The 21,360-nt window shown below is 30.8% G+C and overlaps 1 protein-coding gene across 1 annotated transcript; it reads right to left on the reverse strand.

Moving 5' to 3' along the window:
* Positions 1-475: 475 nt before the first annotated feature.
* On the reverse strand, positions 476-15,970 carry LOC113373967 (T-complex protein 1 subunit alpha-like). The gene is made up of 9 exons (XM_026614229.1): positions 15,839-15,970; positions 13,298-13,539; positions 10,998-11,274; positions 8,307-8,506; positions 7,819-7,986; positions 7,482-7,657; positions 1,512-1,704; positions 1,235-1,375; positions 476-724 (listed from the first exon to the last, which is right to left on the reverse strand). Exons 1-9 carry the CDS (start codon positions 15,930-15,932, stop codon positions 476-478), a joined length of 1,740 nt encoding a protein of 579 aa, XP_026470014.1. The 5' UTR covers positions 15,933-15,970.
* Between the last annotated feature and the right edge of the window lie 5,390 nt (positions 15,971-21,360).

Genomic DNA, 21,360 nt, shown 5'->3' on the forward strand with positions numbered 1-21,360 from the left:
TTTGAGTGAAAATTTGACTTTTGTCGATGTTTAATAAATGACGGGATTAAAAAATTTGTTCAAAGTGAGTAGTTATTATAATTACTCATAAATTATACACCTATCATATATTGAAATTTTATAGATAAACTCGATTATTTTAAACTTGCCGAGAAGTTCTAGTTTATTTTTTCGCTCAGTTAATTTCATCAGATCATCATTAGAAAGACTATCTGTTCAAATTCAAATGATTACTTCAAAATCTTCTACGCTTATATTACATCAATTTTTTCCGTTAAGTATATAGTGTTTCTTCAACGATTTTAAACATTTTTGAGTGAATCCCCGAACTCAGATAAAAGAGTGTTATACCAAAACTGCATCACAGTATTTTATTCACAACACCAACTTCAAAAATTAATAACAAATGCTTTCAATATACAACAAAAACTTTATTATATTTAAAATTAATTAGAGAAAATTAACATTTAATGAATTAGTATTCTTCGAGTTGTCCACAGGCCCGCGCTTCTTCGTAACTTTTTCCACGCTGGTCGGGACCCGGGGGCGGTGGATTTACCCGGATCATATCATCAATTCGAAGAATAGTAATGGCGGCTTCAGTGGCAAATCGTATAGCTTTGATCTTAGAAGTTGCAGGTTCTATAACACCAGCTTTCATGTTATCACGAATTTTCCCAGTGTCCAGATCTAAACCAGTCCAACGTAAATGGGCCATATCCGGCTAGGTAAAGAAAAAAAATATTTTTTTTTTTTTTAATTTGAAAATTTGCTTTATTTGACTTAAATACATACATTGATTTTTACATAAAGATACAAATTGTATACACCTATTCTGGGAATATCATTATACTATCATAATATAATATTGTTGATAGTATAATGATATTCTCAGAATAGGTGTATACAATTTGTATCTTTGTGTAAAAATCAATGTATGTATTTAAGTCAAATAAAGCAAATTTTCAAATTAAAAAAACAATGAGGTATATATAAAAAAAAAAATTGAAAAAAGATGAATTATGAGACTTGGTAATACTAAAAGTTCGAAATATAAAAAAATCAGACAACACTGATATAAACGATAAATATATTAAAATTTTTACTTAACGTTAGTTTAAGGCTTAAGGTTTAATTGAAGAAAGTTCTTATATTAATGTTATTAAAGAATTTGTATAAAATAAACAGAAATATATTCTGCTGGTTTAGCTTTTCTAATAGTTTGTTACTACACCTGTGTCTGACTCAAATGATGCTGAGCACGCAGTTTTGCAGTGAGATCTGTTGCATCATATGCTCCATTCACAGCTAGAGACGTGGGAATAGTCAAAAGTGCTGCGGCAAACTCTGTGATTGCTAATTGCTCGCGGGTTGCCTGTTAAATTATTTGATTAATTACCAGATCACATTTTCATTAATGTTCTTAATAAGGCATATGCAAGACAAACCTCTTAACAAAAGTTTTATTTTAAGCCACATATTTGGATAATATATTTACAAACTAAACTTACAATCGAATTGGCGTAATCCTCAAGCCACACACTAAGAGCAGATTCTACAGCACCGCCACCAGCAACAACAGCTCCACCTTCGATTGTGCGCTTGATAGCGCAAAGAGCATCATGAATAGAACGTTCCATTTCCTCACAATATGTATCATTTGGACCACGAACGACAATGGAAGCTGCACCCCTAGATCTAGGACTGAAAAATTTTTTTTTTTTTTTTTGTTGTTACAATTTATTTTTGTTAATCAAGACTTTAATGTCTTATTTACAAAATTGATATGAGCAAAAAAATACAAAAAAACAAAAAATGCAATACATTGAATATAAAATGAAAAAAGTTGAAATAAAAATTAAATTAAAACAGTAATACAAAAATAATAACATAAATGAACGATGACGTGATGATGTATGCCGCGTACTACGTCAGGACGCGTGCAGACATTGGGCTAGGTGTTTGGTAGATCGGAAGGCCATTTCTTGCTCAATCTTCTTATCGGTCTCTGAATCGCTTGAATTGTAGGATTTGTATGCTGGATTAATTTGTTGTTAAAAGATGAACTTCTAATCTTGATCATTTCGTTGACTGTTGAGATTTTCAAATCCTTATGTAGGCAAAAATTCGAAATATACCAAGGCGCATTAGTAAGGATACGCAAAATTTTATTCTGGCACCTTTGAATGATGTTTATGTTAGATTTGCAAGAGCAACCCCATAGTTCGATTCCATAAGTCCAAATGGGCACTATGATAGTTTTATACAAAAGTACCTTGTTATCGAGAGAGATTTCAGATTTCCTCCCAAAAAGCCAGTAAAAATCTTTTATTTTCAGTTGGATTTGTTTCTTTTTATATTCAATGTGCGTTCTCCATGTCAATTTCGAATCAATGTGCATGCCTAAATATTTAACAGAATTGCATAGTGGAATTATTGAATTGTTCATGATGATAGGTGGACTGTTGTGATGTTTTAGAGAAACAATTATGTGCTGAGATTTTTCGATATTGATTTTGATATTCCAATCTAAAAACCATTTTTCGAGACTAGATAAATAATTTTGTAACTGACAAGTTGCTGTTCTAATATCGGAATTGCATGAAATAATTGCTATGTCATCGGCGTAAGTGCATATGGTTAGAAGATCATCTGTGGGCATATCGTTTGTGAAAAGAAGATAAAGTACAGGGCTTAGCACACTGCCCTGTGGTACCCCGCATTCTATATTTCTGATGCTCGAAGTCACATCTTTAATTTTGATTCTAAATTTTCTATTAAGCAAATATGAGCTTAAGATATTGAAGTAGTTTGGAAAAGTTGTTTTGATTTTATATAGGAGTCCTGAGTGCCAAACCTTATCGAAAGCCTGACTGACATCTAAGAATACGGCTACGCTGTGTTCCTTTCTATTCATGGCTTCAAGAATACGAGACACCGTTCTGTTGCATTGTTGAATTGTAGAGTGATTTTTTCTGAAGCCAAACTGATGGTGAGGAATCCAACTATCATTCGGATGATCTTCTGACAATCTCTGCAACAAAAGTCTCTCTAAAATTTTCGATAATATCGATAAAAGACTGATAGGACGGTATGAACTAGCAGTGTGATGGTTTTTGTTTGGTTTAGCGATCATAATAATTTCTGCAGTCTTCCACGCTGTGGGCCAATAATTGTATTGAAGTATGGCGTTGAAAATATTTGTTATATATAAGATACCTTTTGTAGGCAATTCTTTTAACATCTTTGGAGTAATTTTATCCATACCTGGCGAAGATCTATTTTTTATCCTTTTTATTTCACATAAGACATCATTTGGTGAAAAATGTCCTAACGGTGTAGAATGTATGGGTTGATTTACGAAATTGTTAATTAAATTATTCTGGGAAATATTTCGAGCGCTAAAAATGCTACTTAGATGATCAGCAAATGCCTCCGCTTTTTCTTCGTTGCTTTTTGCCCAAATGGATCCGTTTAGGTTGGTTATTTTCAGAGGAGGGTTTTGTTGCAGGGGTTTACTTTTGTTTCTGATTGGTTTCCATATGGAATTATCGTACCTATTTAACTGCAATATATACGACCTGAATGTACAATTCTTCCATTCTTTCATTTTTTTCCTCAGCGTGTTATTGAGATGATTAAGCGATGTCTTATCCGTTGGTAGATGAGAATGTTGCCAGGTTCGTCTTGCTCTTCGTTTCTGTGCAATTAGCTTCTTAATCTCTTGCGGAATTATTAGATTATCATTTCTTGGATTAATGTTCGGGGTGATCTGCTTGGTTGTTTCACGTACAATCTCAGAAAAATAATCTATATTATTTTCTATATCAATAACGCTTGTAGGCCTAGATTTTGGAAATAATTTTGAATCAAGTATGGATTTGAATTGAATCCAGTTAGAAAGATTGTTGTGTAGAATATGATTGTTGATAACTGGAGTAGGAAATGTGCTAAACGTCACAAGTATTGGAGAATGATCTGAAGAGAGATCGTAACTAGATTCAATATTGAGATTTGAAAGATCAATACCTTTCACAATAAAAAAATCTAAAAGGTCTGGAACTTTAGTAGGGTCAGAAGGCCAATAAGTTGGACTGCAAGTTGAAATAAAGGAGAGGTTATTTTGCCCTATGGCTGCATGAAGAATCTTTCCTTTGGCTGTAATCAGTCTAGAACCCCAGGCAATATGTTTACAATTAAAGTCACCACCAATGATAAATTTATTACCTAATTGAGAGAAAAATGAAGAAAACTGAGCACAAGAAATTTTGAATCTTGGTGGACAATAAACAGCAGAAACACAAAAATTATATAAATTTGTTTCAACAGAAATTTGAGTTGCTTGTAGAAAATCATCAGAAATATTGGGTAGAACGAAATGCTTTATATTATTTTTGATTAATATAGCCGAACCGCCGCGAGCCCAGCCACTTGGGTGATTTGAATTATAAGTAGTGTAGTTATAAATTTTGAAGTAGTTTTTTTCAGTGAAGTGAGTTTCTGAGATTAATAAGATATCTATTAAGTTTAACTTTAAAAAACATTCTACTTCATTTTTGTGAGGTATTAAACCGTTGGCATTCCATTCAGCAATTTTAATTATTTTTGCCATTGCTTTTGTTGTTGACTAACGTGGATAACATATTTATTATTATGGTGTTCTGTTGCAAAAGCTGATTGAAGATATTTTTAAATTCTAAAATAAGTGTTGCTAGAGAATCAGAATCGGGATTTGAAGGTGAATGATTAGAAGCAGAGTAATTGTTTTTTGCAATGTCTGCATAGGATGAATTTTGAATTGTTGGATTTAAGGCCGGAGAAATGTTGTTTACTTTATTATTAGAATTAGGATTATTAGGATTTTTAAAATTTTGGTTATTTGGATTTGGATTTATGACTGATTGATTTACTGGAGTTTTGTTTCTTTGTTCTTTAATTTTTTGGAAGTATGAGCAACCGCGATAATTAGCTGGATGAGCACCGTCGCAAAAATAACAACATGCCGGAGCATTCGGATCTTTGGTACAAGCTATAGTATTATGATTGTCACCGCATTTTAGGCAAGCAAATGGTCTATTGCAGTATTTTTTGGTGTGATTAAAGAGTTGACAGCGAGTGCATTGTATAATGTTGTTAGACTTTCTCGGTGGTTCGACGCGTATTATGCAGTTGAATAATTTGTAAATGTTATAAATATTTTTGTTATTTCTATTTGGTTCCAGATCAACAAAAAACATATTAAGAGGTTCTTTTGTTATTCTATGTCTAATATTTAGGATATTACGTACGACATGACCCTGTTTTAATAGTTCTAATTTAATTGCATCTGTGCTTGTTGAAAAGTGTACATTTCTAAGAACAACCCTATAAGCCTTCTCTTCTTTTAATTGATATGTATGATATACGGCATTTGTTTCTTTTAGATGTCTGGATAAAGTTCGAAAATGGTCGACAGAATTACATAGAATTTTAAATGTATTGTTAGCTAAACTTCTCAGGAAATATTGATCGTGCGGAATTATTTCATTTAATTGATTAGACATATCATTAATATCGTCAACTCCGTAAATAAATATTGGAGGGGGCTTACTGACTGGAGCCGGTTTAACTGAGTTGTCATCATTAGCTGTTTCTATTGTTGAAAGGGCCGAAAATCGGTTTTGAATTTTGACATCTATTCCTAATGGATCAAATGAAGTTTTTCTTTTTTTGAAATTGACTACTTGCCATGAATTAGGAGGTTTCTTGACATCAGAATGTGGTTGAGTGAGGCTTGTAGATGCACTATTACTAGATGATATTACTTCCTGTCTTGAGTCAGAAACTGATGAAGTTGAACGCAGCGAGACCTTTTCCGATGTAAACATATTGGTCCGACCTTCTTCGCGAGGTATCTTGCTGTATTTGCTGGATCCAATAACGGTCTTACGTAGTTTTGGAATTTCTGATGGTTTACTGTCCGATTCCATATTCGCTTCTATATCTTGATTGAAATGTAAGACATTTTTTTGATTCCACAAACGCACATTAGAGTCTCGATTATGTATGGTTTTTTGTAAGCAATTATTTAATTATCTGTACACTTTTGTAAGCTTTTCATGCAATTTTAATAAACCGTAAAATTCAATCTGACATGCACTAGGACTGAAAAATGAGATCGATAGTTATAAATTTGTTATTTGTCGCCGACATATCTATTATATGAAAATAAGTCGGGTTTTCCTTCCTGACGATATAACTCCAGAACGCACGAACCGATTTCGACGATTTTGCATTCGTTGGAAAGGTCTTGGGCTCCGTGAGGTTTGAAGCAAAAAAAATTGAAGAAAAATTCAACAAAAAAGCGGATTTTTTTTTTCACATATAGCGTCATCACTGATACTTATTGTTAGCATTTACTACAAACCTATATTTTAAGTAGATGGTGCCGGTAGATACATAGTTTAACAGCTACTCATTTCCTTTACAAATATAAAACAAAAAAATTTTTATCTTTCTCACGCAACCATCTGGTGGCGAAACGGAGTTCGACGGGTTTGCTAGTTATTTTATATAAGCGACAGTATACTACTAATACATCGATCAGTCTAAAATGATGAGAGCGCCGGAACGAAATAAATTCCAAAAGATATCGGCAGGAAATCAGAAAAACGTGGATTACTTCAAATACTGGGGAAGAATTCTGGCTAATTGCGGATGAATCAGGTGGAGATCAGAGCAAGAATTGCAAGCGCCAAAGTGACATTTATGAAAAAGGAACCCTGACAAGCAAGTTGAGCCTAGAGACTTACGAAAGAGTCTAATAAAGTGTTATGTCTGGAGCATAGCTTTGTATGAGTCAGAGACATAGACTCTAAGAACTGCCGACAAAAACTATCTGGATAGTTTTGAAATATAGTGCTGAAGCAGAATGGAGAGGATAAAATGGACAGATAAAACAACAATTGAAGAAGAACTGAAAAGGTTGGGAAAAGAAAAAACTTTACTGAGCACAACTATGGAAAGAAGAGGAAACTGGACTGGTTTCTATATGCAATGAGTGAATACATTACGTCGTAAGGAATAAATAACAGGACTAAATAAAGTAGGGCTAAAAAGATGATCACAGAACCAAGAAGCTTCCATGCTTCCAGAAGCCAGAAGTTTGAAAACAAAAACGCATAAGAGTGGAAAAAGTGAGAATGAAGTAATAACAGAAATAATTCAATTGAGGAAAAGTAAATCTCTCACTCCATGGACTTGCTTTCGGATAGACAAATATTTATTATTATACAAGCGATGATACACTTTTTTAATGAACGCGATACTGTCAATAAACATTTCATAGCATTCGTTAATATAAATTTATATTTGATGCAACTAATTTAAGAGTTATTTGTTCATTAACAAATTACCCATGAGATAAACAATTATGTACGTTATGTAAACACAATTAAAAAACAATGTAATTGGAAGTGTAATGTAGTCTTTTATGGATTTACCCTCGGATCACAATCATTTCATCGTCAGCAATGCATTCCTGGTAAACTTCATCAGCAACACCATACATGTTTTCAGTGAACACTTCTTCGCCATCCATGTCGGATAAGGATGTCAGAAAAGATGCGCCGGTAGCACGAGCTATCCGTTTCAAGTCGGAAACCTTTACTCTGCGTACCTAGATAATGAATTTGTAAAACTATGTTATAAACGACTGAAAATAATGCCTCATGTAACTTTTAGATAAGATATTTAATTATTTATATTGGCATATAGCGATTATAAGCGTATTTCTATTCTATAGAATTCTATAAATGTATAATAAAAATATGTATTTACTACTATAATTCCAGCATCGCTAAAATATTTCAGGCATAAGTCATCTACACCACCAGTGGTCAATAGCACATTGATACCGGCAGCTATGATTTTCTGCACCTTCTCTTTCGACATATCAAACTCGCGCATTCTGACGCGGGTTAATTCATCCATTTGAGTAATTCTCACCTAAAGAAATCGAATAAAGTTGTAATTTTAAATGACAATAATATTTTCTTTATATAAAAATGTTGATGATGTTGAATGAACCATTATATAGAACTAGTAAAACGTTATTAACTAAGGTATAACACTGCGTGATGATACAAGTTTATATTCAAAATCACTGAGACCACCGTGTTCTAGAAATTATATTCTTTAAATGGTTTGTTTAGGAATGAAGTATAATTTTAAATAAAAATTATTTTTGAATCCTTAGAATGAATCAAAATTTCTCGATAATTTTATTATATAATTCTTTTGTATTATTGATAGATAGTTTAAATTACTTCGACTCCAACGCGCGCTTTGCTTTTTTGTAATGTGAAGTCTACGCATGCAATTCGAGCTGGTGCTACACGATGAGGCATACTTGCAGCAGCAATTGTATTAGGGATGGCGTAGCCATGAATCAAGCAACTGTCACGAGCTCCTGCTCCATGGGCCTTCAGTACATTTACTGACCGGATAGGGCATAGATTATTTTTGCCTTGAAACAAATAATGATTTAAATTATATATTAAGAGGATATGGATCACAGTATTTTAGGATAGGCAAACATGATACAATTTGTTGAAATTTTTTTTAGTGATCAAATGTAAACGACTTATGATATGATAATATTGTTATCAAATAGATTATCCGGGTAATTCTGCCCCATAAAGGAGCGTTTGTCTTGTTTATATGTAAAATACGCCTGTTCGCACAGCAAATAAATGGAAATTTTCGCAGTTTCAAAAATGTAATTGTTCATTGACTATTCAATTTAGTCAATTATAAAAGTATTATTTATTTAATTATGGGTTTTTTTGTTAGTAGTAGGTAGTAGGAAGGCAAAGAGAGGCTTGTTGTTACAGTGTTTTTTTTTAACTGGTATATATAGAGATCCACTAATTATACTTCTACGAAATAAAGGTAGATGCTGCAACTATTTTTCTACCAAATCAAGTAAAAATAATTGCATAACTATTGTCAATTATTTTACAAATAATCATTTTATAGAAAATGCGGCGTTCATTCCGTGCTTGAGGCTAGTTGTAACATCTACTGGCGCAAGCAGTACTGGAAAAAGAACTACAAAAATACTTCTGATAAGTTAATATTTGCTTATTTTTTAAGAAAATTAGCATGTTTCTAAGTAATTGTTCTCATAAATCAACATAAACTGTAATTAATATAATCTCAAACAAAAAACAAAAATTCTTATCATAAATCAACGTAAAATTCAATTAATACAAATAAGATATATAGATAAGATATATATAGAGTCTTCTGTAACACAATTTACATACGCTCACATCTTACAAAAATATACATTTCAGCGAATCTTCATTTTTAGAATCTGTATAAGCCTACATACTAGAACTAGACAATACGATTTGCGCATACTACAAGACTACAACTAGGTTCAAGGTTTCGTTTCAACTAACATTGGATGTAATTTAATTACTACTTTTACGATAAGCTCCTAGCGTCCCTACTATTGTAAGCATTATTTAATTAGAGGTATATTAATCACGTGATCGATTTTTAAAGATTTTTGGACCTTCTCCCACTTGGTGATACATGGTGATATTCAAAATTACCCCCTCCCCCAACAAACATCACGTGTATTTTTAGTTACGAGCAAAAATGGTAAAGTTTTTGATTTTCATTTGAAAATGTTTGGATTATTATAAAAAAAATCAAATGAAAAATAAATACACGTGATATCTTATTATAACCCTCCCACCCCCATGTAATATTACGTGATTTTTTGTCAATCCTCTCTCGTGATTAATGGACGCATTAAAAAGTGATTAACGCATAGAAGAGTGATACATGAAATCGCTATTCATGTTTAAGCATATGGTGCTTATTACCTACATATTTAAAATTATTTATATGTATCATGACAAACTAGCTGACCCGGCAAACGTTGTTTTGCTAAATAAGTTATATTTTAAACAATTTCTAGAGAATCAAAAATATTAATACTTTTAGTGTATAAGGATGTGTTGTTTGAATGCTATATACAATGAGGTATTATAAAAACAATGAACCCCATTAGTTTGTATATATTTTGTCAACACAATCAAACTGGAAGTTTTATACACTTTCTATAGAAAACATGAAATAATCCAATCCAAGTCTTTTTTGGTCTTTCGACTTATTGATAACGTTTCAAGTTTTTCAGATTGTTTTTGGATTCTGGATTTTGTGTATAATTGCAATAATACTACTGAGCTCATACAAAATTTTCAAATTTCTGCGAGGAGAGATAGAAAATTTATAAATTACTATTCTTCTTCGATATTCTTCGATAAATTCTGGGAAATTATAACTGGGAAAATATTATTCGATAAAATGCCACTTTGATCGATACCAAATTTAGGTTCTGAATTTAAATAACATAAATAAAAAATAATATAACCTAGAAAATGTTTTATAAATACAAATGAGTATATAATTATACAAATGAGATCTTTCAGAGCACCGTGTTTGAGAAGAATGTGCCAAAAAGTGCATTTTCATATTAACATTTCAAAAAAGTTGATATTTTGAGTTTCTAGTAACACTTGCGGTCAGTTTAATAACGTTTTTGCGTATAAATATAACTACGAACAAGACTACTTACTACAATTTGATCATAATTAAATAATATGCATGTAAAACATCCCATTGAACGTAATTGAACTTTATCTGTCAAAAGCGTTTGACATTTCACGTATGAGCCACTGTCCATTGTTTTATTTAAATTACGCCTCTACAAAAATTTTCAAACTAAAAATGTAAAGTTTCTACGCGATTTTGAAATAATATCTTACCCTTCCGACCTTCTCTGGATTGGCACGAATTTTTCAAGACTAAGACTGGCCAAATCGGTTCAGCCGTTTTCGAGTTTTAGCGGATCATTTGATCGAGAGCTCCATTTTTATATATAAGATATACATGTATAAAATATGTAGAATCTCGGATATTTTTTTTTCTTTTTCAATCACCTTTGATTGCCAAAGCAGCATCTACCACTAATCCAGCAAAATGTTCTGCGTCGGCTCCTCCAATTATCTTAGACCCAATGGAAGTGCGTGCAGCAGCTAAAAGCGTATCTCGCAAGCCTGATGCATCGCTCGCGTCGCCTGCACTTGCATCAGGACGCACGTGTCTAGCAGTTGCCAGGTTAGTATTAATATATCGACATGCTTCCTTACAAGCCATACGGTATCCCAATATAACGCTGGTCGGGTGGATGCGTTGTCTGACGAGATCGTCTGCTTTCTACAGAAAAAAAACTAATTTGATTAAAATATATGTTAGTAAATATTGGAACTTATAGTTTAACCTTCTTACATATATACACACACTTGTTCACGCTTTTATTTTCAATTAAAAATTATAACAAAAATGCTAGTTTGTATGAGGGTATATGAAATGCATTAGAAGAATCAGCCAATCAAATGCCCCATAGTTTTCTAAGAGACTCGATTTCTGACAGGCCTCCAAAAATGTAACACACACATTCATGGATACTGATTGTCTTTAGTCTTCTATATAAAAAAATCCAACGAACATATTGATGTTTTTGGGGAAAATTAATTATTAACTTCCCATGGGGTAAGTTATTGTAATCGTCCAAAAATTGAAATTGAATTTTTTTACATTTATTCACGTTTTGAAGGTTTCTGAACATTTTGACATACCTCAAAAAAATGGATGTGTGTGCGTCTGTGTGTGTATATGTGTGTGCGCAAATTAATGTATGGATACATTTTTTCGTCCACGTTTTCGGGCGCACGGATCAACCGATTTGAATGGTTAAAAAAACATTCGATTACTATTGATAGGGCTGATTAGTTTTTCGCGAAGTCAGGTCGAGCCGTTTCGGAGATATGGAGCAAAGAATGCAGAAAATAGAAATCGAGTTTTTGAGAGATCGGAGCATCGATCATTTGAATGATCCAAAAAACATTCAATTCGTAATGACGGGGAGAAGTGGTGATTAGTTTTTGGCAAAGGCAGGTCCAGCGGTTTCGGCGATTCAGAACTAAATGTGCAAAAAATGGCAGTTTTTGAAAGAACTAAACGTCCAATCTGAATGATTCAAAGAACTTTAACGTGCTTGTTTTAACAGAATAATTGCTTTTGGGGAAAAAATGTTTCAATTTTTTTTTCAAAATTTTTTTTTTAATTCTTTTTTTCAAAAAATATTTTTTGTTGTATATCGAAAATAATTCAGATTTTAATTGTAATTCTGACTAGAGTTCTAATAGACTTTAAACAAATATTTTCAACTTTGCAATTCAGTTTATATAATTCATATAAATATTAGACAATGTTACAGTATTTATTTATAATAATTTATTTGAAAACATTTAATATTCCTCGAACAATTTTTACGGTACGGGAAGTTCCAGCAATTTGCCTTAAGGCACGATGCCATACACACCACTAGTTTAAAATTGATTTCTTTCCTGACTTATGTGAAATCGTTTATTTTCCAAGTTTAATAATCCATAAAAAAAATTTTTTTTTCCAAAAGCTATTATTTCGTCAACACAAGCAGAATGTTTTTTGAATCATTCAAATCGGATGCTCCGTTCTCTCAAAATCTCGATTTCTACTTTCTGCACTCTTTGCTCCGTATCATCAAAATGGCTGGAGCACGTCTCCCTATCAAGGGGAATCGAATGCTTTTCGAACCATTTAAATCGGTTCAGCACGGAAAACGTGGACAAAAAATTCATTTCAACGAAAAACGTAAACATCATTTTTTTAAGAATTATGCAGATATTTTCAATTTAGATTCTTAGACAATTACAATAATTACGAGAAGTTAATTATGTATAAATTCGTGTAAATACTCGTATATTGTTAGAAGCGTAAATTATATGGAAACCATAATTTTATTTGCAATAAACCATTTAAAACTGAATTTATTTCTTTCATGGATTTTCTCACTTTTTCATTAGTAATAAAACAAATGTTGTCCGGTCTACATAAAAAGGAGCTCTATATTGGTTATGAAAGCAATATTAGTAATAAATGCCTAAGGTTCAAATATTGCACCACGGTTGACTCACCGCCATCTCGCCATGATTCATTCTTACGGGAGTCACAATGCTTAATGCATTTAGTTGGTTTTACTATCATACTATCAATACTTTATACATAATATGTTACTATGAAATTAAAGTAAAATATATTACAATACTCCTTTTATATAATGATTTGTTAAATAAATTTCCCAATCACTGTAATACTGCGAAAAATGTATATTTAAATTAATTAAATAGGAATAAACCTTCAGAAGTTCTGCAGCCATTAGTACCACACCCGTGGTTCCGTCTCCGCATTCCTGATCCTGAAGACGTGCCAGATCCACTAACACTCTTGCAGCTGGATGTTCAATATCTAAATTTGATAGAACAGTTGCGCCATCGTTTGTTACAATCACATCTCCAACTTCATCCACCATCATCTTGTCCAGGCCAGAAGGGCCTAAAGATGAACGTACTATGTTGGCAATTGCTACAGATGCAGTCACTGAAATAAATCATTATAATCAATACTGATGAATCAACAATAATTGAAAAAAGAACAAATCGAATCGTTCACGATATTTATACTTGCTATCAAATAAAGATATTTCGAATTTTAATTACTACTTAGTTATATATAATTTAAGTAAAATTATTTTTTTTGTTACTTTCCTTACGATTAATATTACAATTAATCCATTATAATTTATTTATATTTTTATTTTTTTTATTTAATATTCATTTTTTTCTTACTATATTTTATCAATTTTTCCAGTTGGTTAGTTCTTCATCGGTTGTTTCTTCGAAATATATAGTTACAATTTTTAAGTAAACTTTAGTTTTGTCGCAGGCTACTAGTAAATTAACAAAATTATCGTTGGTTAAAAAAAAGTGGCACAATCGTACCCAATCTACCCTACTAAAATGATAAACCTACAAGAAGCGGCTTAATAATAAAAATAATTAAAGCTTAGATCAGCCGCGGTTTTAGAAAATATTCTGTGTGTGTATTTAGATGCGTGTTCGCATTTCAATAAAGTTTATTATTTTAAAATGTATCAAAAATAACTGACACATTTGAACAATTCATACAAAATTAAATAATCTACAACAGTGTGTCATATTATATGCTCTACACTAACTTGCTATACTTAAAAATGACTCACAAATTAATATAATGATTTCTTATTGACTAAGTCGATCTTTTACACTTTTATTGCAGTTCATGCAACTTGCCTTATGGCAAAATTCCACTCACACATAGTTTTTAACTTGCTGCAGGGTAAGTTATAGTAATCGCAAAAAATCGGAAATAGAAATTTTTATATATCTTTACGTTTCAAAGGTTTCTGAATATTTTGGCTTACCTTAGAAAAAAATTATATATGTGTGTGTGTGTGTGTGCACGTGGGGATCGCGGTTCAACCGATTTCAACTTTTCAAAAAACATTCGATTGCTGTTGATAAGGAGACGTGCTGATTAGTTTTTGGAATAAGCAGGTCTAGCCGTTTTGAATATACGGTGCTAAAAGTGCCACAAACGGTAACTCAGTTTTTAAGAGAACGGAGCGTCCGATTTTAATAATTCATAAACATTTTACTTGTATTGACAATGTGAAGAATTGATCAAATTTTTATGAAGGCAGGTCTAGCGGTTTCGGAGATCTAGTAAAAAAAAATGCCATTTGGCGGTCAAAAATGATCATTAGACATATGCACATCAAATTATCAAATATTTTATAGAGATTTTAACAATAAGTATAAATTTTGTTTACATTCCTATGGGTTCCGTACCAATGTTTATCCGTTAGACGGCGACGCGCCGCTTACGCGCTTCGAAATTTCGTCTCTATGCAGTTAAAGCAGTATAATTGCTTTGAAAAAAAGCAAATCTTTTTTTTTCAAAAAAAGTAAAAATTTGTCAAAAAATTAAAGTTTTTCAAAAATCTATTTTTTTCTAAGTAAAATCTCTTCAAAAATGTTAATTTAAAAAAAAATTGGTACGAGATGTTCCAGCAATTTGCCTTAAGGCACGATGCCATGCGCCCCACTAGTTTAAATATATAACATAATATATGAATCACGCCGGTTATTTTCTAATAGAGATACTAACCTACATTTACGTATTATATTGACTAACATTATATTCGTACAATAAAGGGTACAAATATTGAAAAAAAACGAATAATAAATATGAAACTAGGAGTAATCCAATTTCTTAGCTTTTTAAGATAGTATATTATATTATAAAATATTTTTTAATAAATAACTATGTCAACATAACGTCCAGACCACCAGAGTAGGTCGGTGATTAGCGTTGACATCCATACATGAAATACTCTCAAGAAAATGTAACAAATAGTTTCAAGGCATTATAGTCAAATTTTAAACAAAACAGTGATGTCAGAATATCATAATATTAAAATTTACATTTGTTTTTCATTTTGTGAATTAATGTCAAACTCAATTATGTTTTTATCTAAAAAACTGAGAACGTTTTCATTATTTAACAAAATGTTTTTTAGCTTTTTAAGGAAATGATTTTTAACTTTATTCTCGTATTTGTTAGCAATATTTTTCAAGAAGGACTTTGATTCTAATGACAGCCAACCAGTACTCAAACTATTTTGAGGTAACCTATTTTATCAATTTAGGTGAGCTTAAACATTAATTTTATAGCCCACTTTAAAGTATTCTGCAGGAGGTTATATAAATTATTTCAATTTGTTTGAATTTGATGAAATAATTGATAAAATATTAATATGCCAAAATGGCGTCTAGAAGTCAATGAATAAAATGCTAACCGTTTTGTGTCCTCACAGATTCACCGCTCATCCTGCTTCCATCCACATCTAATAAACCACCGCATGACATATATCTGTGGCTGGATGCTGACATATTTAAACAATTATGAGAATTCCGTTTAAATAAATTTATAACTCAATTGTATAAAATAACAAATTTTGCTTTTGATCAATGCGTTAAACAAAACAATTGCTAAAGGAAAATCGACCAATGAGAACAACGCACTTGATTCAGAAAAATGTTGCCTGATGCAAACAAATATTTCTGTTTGTAATAAAATGAGAATAGTGTTAAAACGTTGAATTTGAATATTTATTTGATTTTTAATAAGTAAAATAAATAATAATAAATTACCTTCAGTAACATATATTGTTTAAATATTATATTTGGTTTTATTTTTCTAAATACAATTTCCACCTTTTTTTGAACAAATTATTATAATAATTTTTCACATCTAATTATTTACTAAGTTTTGAGGATGGAATACGTCCATTTCTTCAGGAACTATTGAAAGCAAATAATTTTATTTATATTTTATTTATATTATTTTATATTGAGAGGAGTGTTTGATTATAATAAAATAGAGAAAAATTGTTTTTTACATTTGAAACTATTTTTATAAACTAAACTCTCAACTCTAGGGGATATATGGAAGGTGGGTACATATTCTTCTTTTATCTATGGGTGGGTAACTAGTAACGGGCGTTTTTCAATAGGATCATAAAAGATATTAAAATATTTTTTTATCTTGATTGGACACGTAAACCGTCCTGCATAATATTGTCATAGTTACTGTCCCGCAGGCCGACACAATAAACAGAACTGTGCAGGTCCGTCATTTTAGAAAGGTAATATAATATTTATATTATATTTATATTTATATTTATTTATATTTATATTTATATTACGGATATAGGATTAAATTTAATAATCACAGAAAATAAATTATCTAAATTGAATTAATTACAGTAAAAAATGTTATAAAACTCAAATAGTTTAATTAAGGCTTGTAGATCTTGAGTTTCTTCTTATAGTAAAACAAATCCTTTAAATATCCGTTATGCAATTTTTATATTAAGAGCAGTATCAAAAAAGAATAATATGAAAATAATTGTAATGATAAAATACTTAAAGTAGAAAAATGTTAAAATAATTTCGAATAAAAATTAGAAAAAGTATGGAAAAGAGAAAAAATAATTGTAACTGTTGGAAAAAAAAAGTATTATTTATTATCAGTAGGCATTTCATTTTCAAAATAATGTTTGATATCGAAATTGGCAAACCCAGAAGTATCGTAGAAACTTTGAGCTTTAAATTGACGACCATTCAATTTCCTAATATGTAGTGGGAGTAGATTAAAAAGCTGTACTCCTTTTCCGTCTATGGTATTAAAACATGTTTCAAGTTTAAAAGTTGGTCCTTTTATAGTCAAATTTCTTGTTTTATAATTGGAATTCAACATGGAGAATAGGTTGAAGTGTTCAGGATCATTCTTTATGAATGACAACGTAATTAGCAAAAATATACAGGGAACAGTGAGAATGTTAAATTGTCGGAAAAGATTCCTACATGAGGACATATTATACTACCATAAAATTTCAGTTTGCATTATTATTATTATCAACTACTCCTATTCTATTTTGTTTTAAATTTATCAATCTTTGAGAATGTGCAAAAATTTTTGTGATTGCTAAATTGTCTGAATAGTTATTTTAATTAATATAAAAATGACACATGGGATTAATTGTAACAGAACCTTGGGGCTAGTTGTACCATACAAGAATTATATACAGATTCAAGTTAAAAAATGGTTTGTATTTATAGTTTGTAAGATGTAGGCAAATGTAATTTGTTTCACAGAAGACACTATATCTTATGTTTGTATAATAATAATAATAATTGTAGTTTACGTTGATTTATGAAAAATTACTTATTGTTAGAATCAAGTCAATCAATCATTTCTTAAAAATGATTTACCCAAGGCATTATTGTCACTATCTTGTCGTTACTACTTACTTGGGTAGACTCACTTTTTCTAGAAAATTATTAATTGTGAATTATTGAGCAACAGTTATATAATTATTTTGACTTGATTTGTTAGAGGAATAGGAACAGCAACTATCCATCTTTATTTCGAAGAAATATAAACATTGGATTTCATCCTACATTAGTTAAAAAAAAACTGTTACAATCTGTCCCTAGCACCCCTATATAAAAATCAAATTATGCTTTAATTAAAAATTATAATTAAATACACCTCGAGTTATAGGTGTTCATAATTGTCCGTATGAAGAGTAAAATTTTATTTGCCAAACTAAAAAAAGGAACTAATTCGTTTTCTCCTTAGGTGTTTGTCATCGGTAATCTTCTTTCAATCTTTATGTTATGATTTAATAGTAAGACAAAATTATGAAATAAAACTAGTGGTGCGCATGGCATCGTGCCTTAAGGCAAATTGCTGGAACTTCCCGTACCAAAATTTTTTTTTTTTTTGAAAAGATTAACATTTTTGAAAAAAATTTACTCTGAAAAAAATAGATTTTTGAGGAACTATATAAATTTTTGACAAAAACTTACTTTTTGTTGAAAAATTTATTTTGAAATATTTTGGAAATTCTGAACTTTTTAACTTCCCGTAGGGTAAGTTATAGTAATCGCAAAAAAATCGAAAATGAAAATTTTTATATATCTTTACGTTTCAGAGGTTTCTGAACATTTTGGCATACCTTAGAAAAAATGGATGTATGTGTGTGTGTGTGTGTGTGTGTGTGTATGTACGTGTGTGTATGTATGTGCGGATACAAATTTTCGTCGACGATTTCGGGAACACGGATCAACCGATTTGAATAATTCAAAAAGCATTCGATTCCTATTGATAAGGAGACGTGCTGATTAGTTTTTGGCGAAGGCAGGTCTAGCCGTTCCGAAGATACCGGGCAAAAAGTGCCGAAAACGGTAACTCAGTTTTTAAGAGAACGAAGCGTCCGATTTTAATAATTCAAAAAACATTTTACTTGTATTGACAAGATGAAGAAGTGATCAAATTTTCATGAGGGCAGGTCTAGCGGTTTCGGAGATTTAACGAAAAAAGTGAAAAAAAATGCCATTTGGCGGTCAAAAATGATCATTAGACATATGCACATCAAATTATCAGATATTTTATAGAGATTTTAACAATAAGTATAAATTTTGTTTACATGCCTATGGGTTCCGTACCAATGTTTATCCGTTAGACAGCGACGCGGCGCTTTACGCTTTATATTTTGTCTCTATGCAGTTCAAGCAGTACGATGCTTTGAAAAAAAGTTCAGATCTTCCAAAATATGTCAAAATAAAGAAAACATTTTTTTAGAATTATTTTTTCTAAAAAAATTTTTTTTTCAAGAGAAAGTAATTCTTTGTCCAATTTATAGTTTCTCAAAAATCTTATTTTTGTGAAGTAAAATTTTTTCAAAAATGTTAATCGTTTTTTAAAAAATAATAATTTTTGGTACGGGAAGTTCCTGCAATTTGCCTTAAGGCACGATGCCCTAATTGCCTTAAGACAGAATTCCACTTACAGCTAGTTTTCAAAGCAATCGTACTGCTTTAATGCATAGAGACTAAATATCGAAGCGCGTAAGCGCCGCGTCGCTGTCTAACGCATAAGCATATAAAATTTCAAAAAAAAAAATTGTTGCCAAATTTCCACAAAATTGAAAAAGTGCTCCCGCATAGTCACAGTCTAAACGCATTTGCAAATAATTCTGTGCGACATTTTGACTTATACTGTGCTTAGCTTGGCGGCATTTTCACATTTTTCAATAATTTTCACAAAATTGGAAAAGTGCCCCAATACATAAACAGTCTAAACGCACATGGGTAAACATTTGTACCAGAGTGGCGCTTAGACTGTGCTTAGCTTGGGTGATTTTTTGAATTTTTAATCCAAAATTACAAAAAAAATGTTTTGAAAAAAAAAGAAACAAAAAATTTTTTTTCCAAAATCAATTATTTTGTTGAAACAAGCAGAAAGTTCTTTAAGTCATTTAAATCGGACACTTAGTTCTCTCAAAAACTGCCATTTTTTTAACATTTAGCTCTGTATTTCCGGAACCGCTGTATTTCCGGAACCTACCTTTGCCAAAAACTAACCAGCACATCTCCCTATCAATAGGAATCGAATGTTTTTTAAACCATTCAAATCGGTTGATCCGTTCCCTCAAAAATTCGCTTTCTATTTTGTGCACTCTTTGCTCCATATCTCCGTAACGGCTGGACCTGCCTTTGCCAAAAACTAATCAGCACATCTCCCTATCAATAGGAATCGAATGTTTTTTAAACCATTCAAATCGGTTGATCCGTGCGCCCGAAAACGTGGACGAAAAAAAGCGGACATACAAAACACACACACACACACACATCCATTTTTTCTGAAGTATGCCAAGATGTTCAGAAACCTTCAAAACGTCGAGAAATGTAAAAATTTTTGATTTCGATTTTTGGACGATTACAATAACTTACCCTACGGGAAGTTAATAAACTTAAATTTATTATTTTTCTGACTATTTTTTTAAATAAAAATTAATGCTACAAGCAAACTTCTTACACATTTCTAATTAATATTATCTGTCATTGAGAGTAAAATTGTCGATGAGAAATTAAATATAATTTGTGGCTACTATATATTTTGATATTGTTTAGAAAACGTTTAGGAAACTAAAAAGTTGTTTTAATTTAGAAAAATAAATAAATGCATAAATATATGTGTATTTGTAATATTTAATTGCGACTGTTAATAATAATTCATTGCCAGAGATCATTCATGCTCAATAATTATAATTATCATACATAATTATACATATATCTGCATGAGATCTATACAGAAATTACTTATTATTATGTATTTTTTTATAGTAAAGAGAGTAGTAGCTAAAAATAATCGCAAAATTATTGTAAAATGATTAGAGTAGATATCTATTCAAGTAGAGCTGACTAAAAAGTCAATGGGCTGAGCCGTTTCTTACCAATTAAAAATGCATTTTTTTTTAAATATTTAAAACCGCTCAAGATTAATTAGTTAGAAACCGTGATGATTAGTTTCGGTAAAGGCAGACCTATTCGCTTCTTTGTGATTAATGGTTATAATTTTTTTTAAATAATTTTGATGAAATTTTATTACCCTACAAAAAGTAAAATTAGCATACAAATTTATCATTATTTGGAAGGCCAAAACGGAATTTCAAAATTATTTAGTCATAAATTTGAAAAAGACTAAATATTAATTTTTAATAAATAAATAAATAAATAACCTATCAGAAAGTTTTTCAAATTTGACTTAAAGCAAAATGTCACTTACACCAAGTGTTTTGTCATTTTTAATTATTTTTTCAAAGCCTAAATGATTACTGAATGCTAATAATGCTCATGATCCAGCAAGCTAGGTTATTAAATAAATGCTATCAATATTTTTGTTTTATATAATTGATAGTGCTTTTTCACTTGAGTTTTTTTATAGAATTTTTTAACCAATTTTTGCAAG

The sequence above is a fragment of the Ctenocephalides felis genome, unplaced genomic scaffold, assembly GCF_003426905.1.
Source record: "Ctenocephalides felis isolate EL2017-DRISC unplaced genomic scaffold, ASM342690v1 CF-g0.4_SCAFFOLD_01604, whole genome shotgun sequence".
NCBI lineage: Eukaryota > Metazoa > Arthropoda > Insecta > Siphonaptera > Pulicidae > Ctenocephalides > Ctenocephalides felis.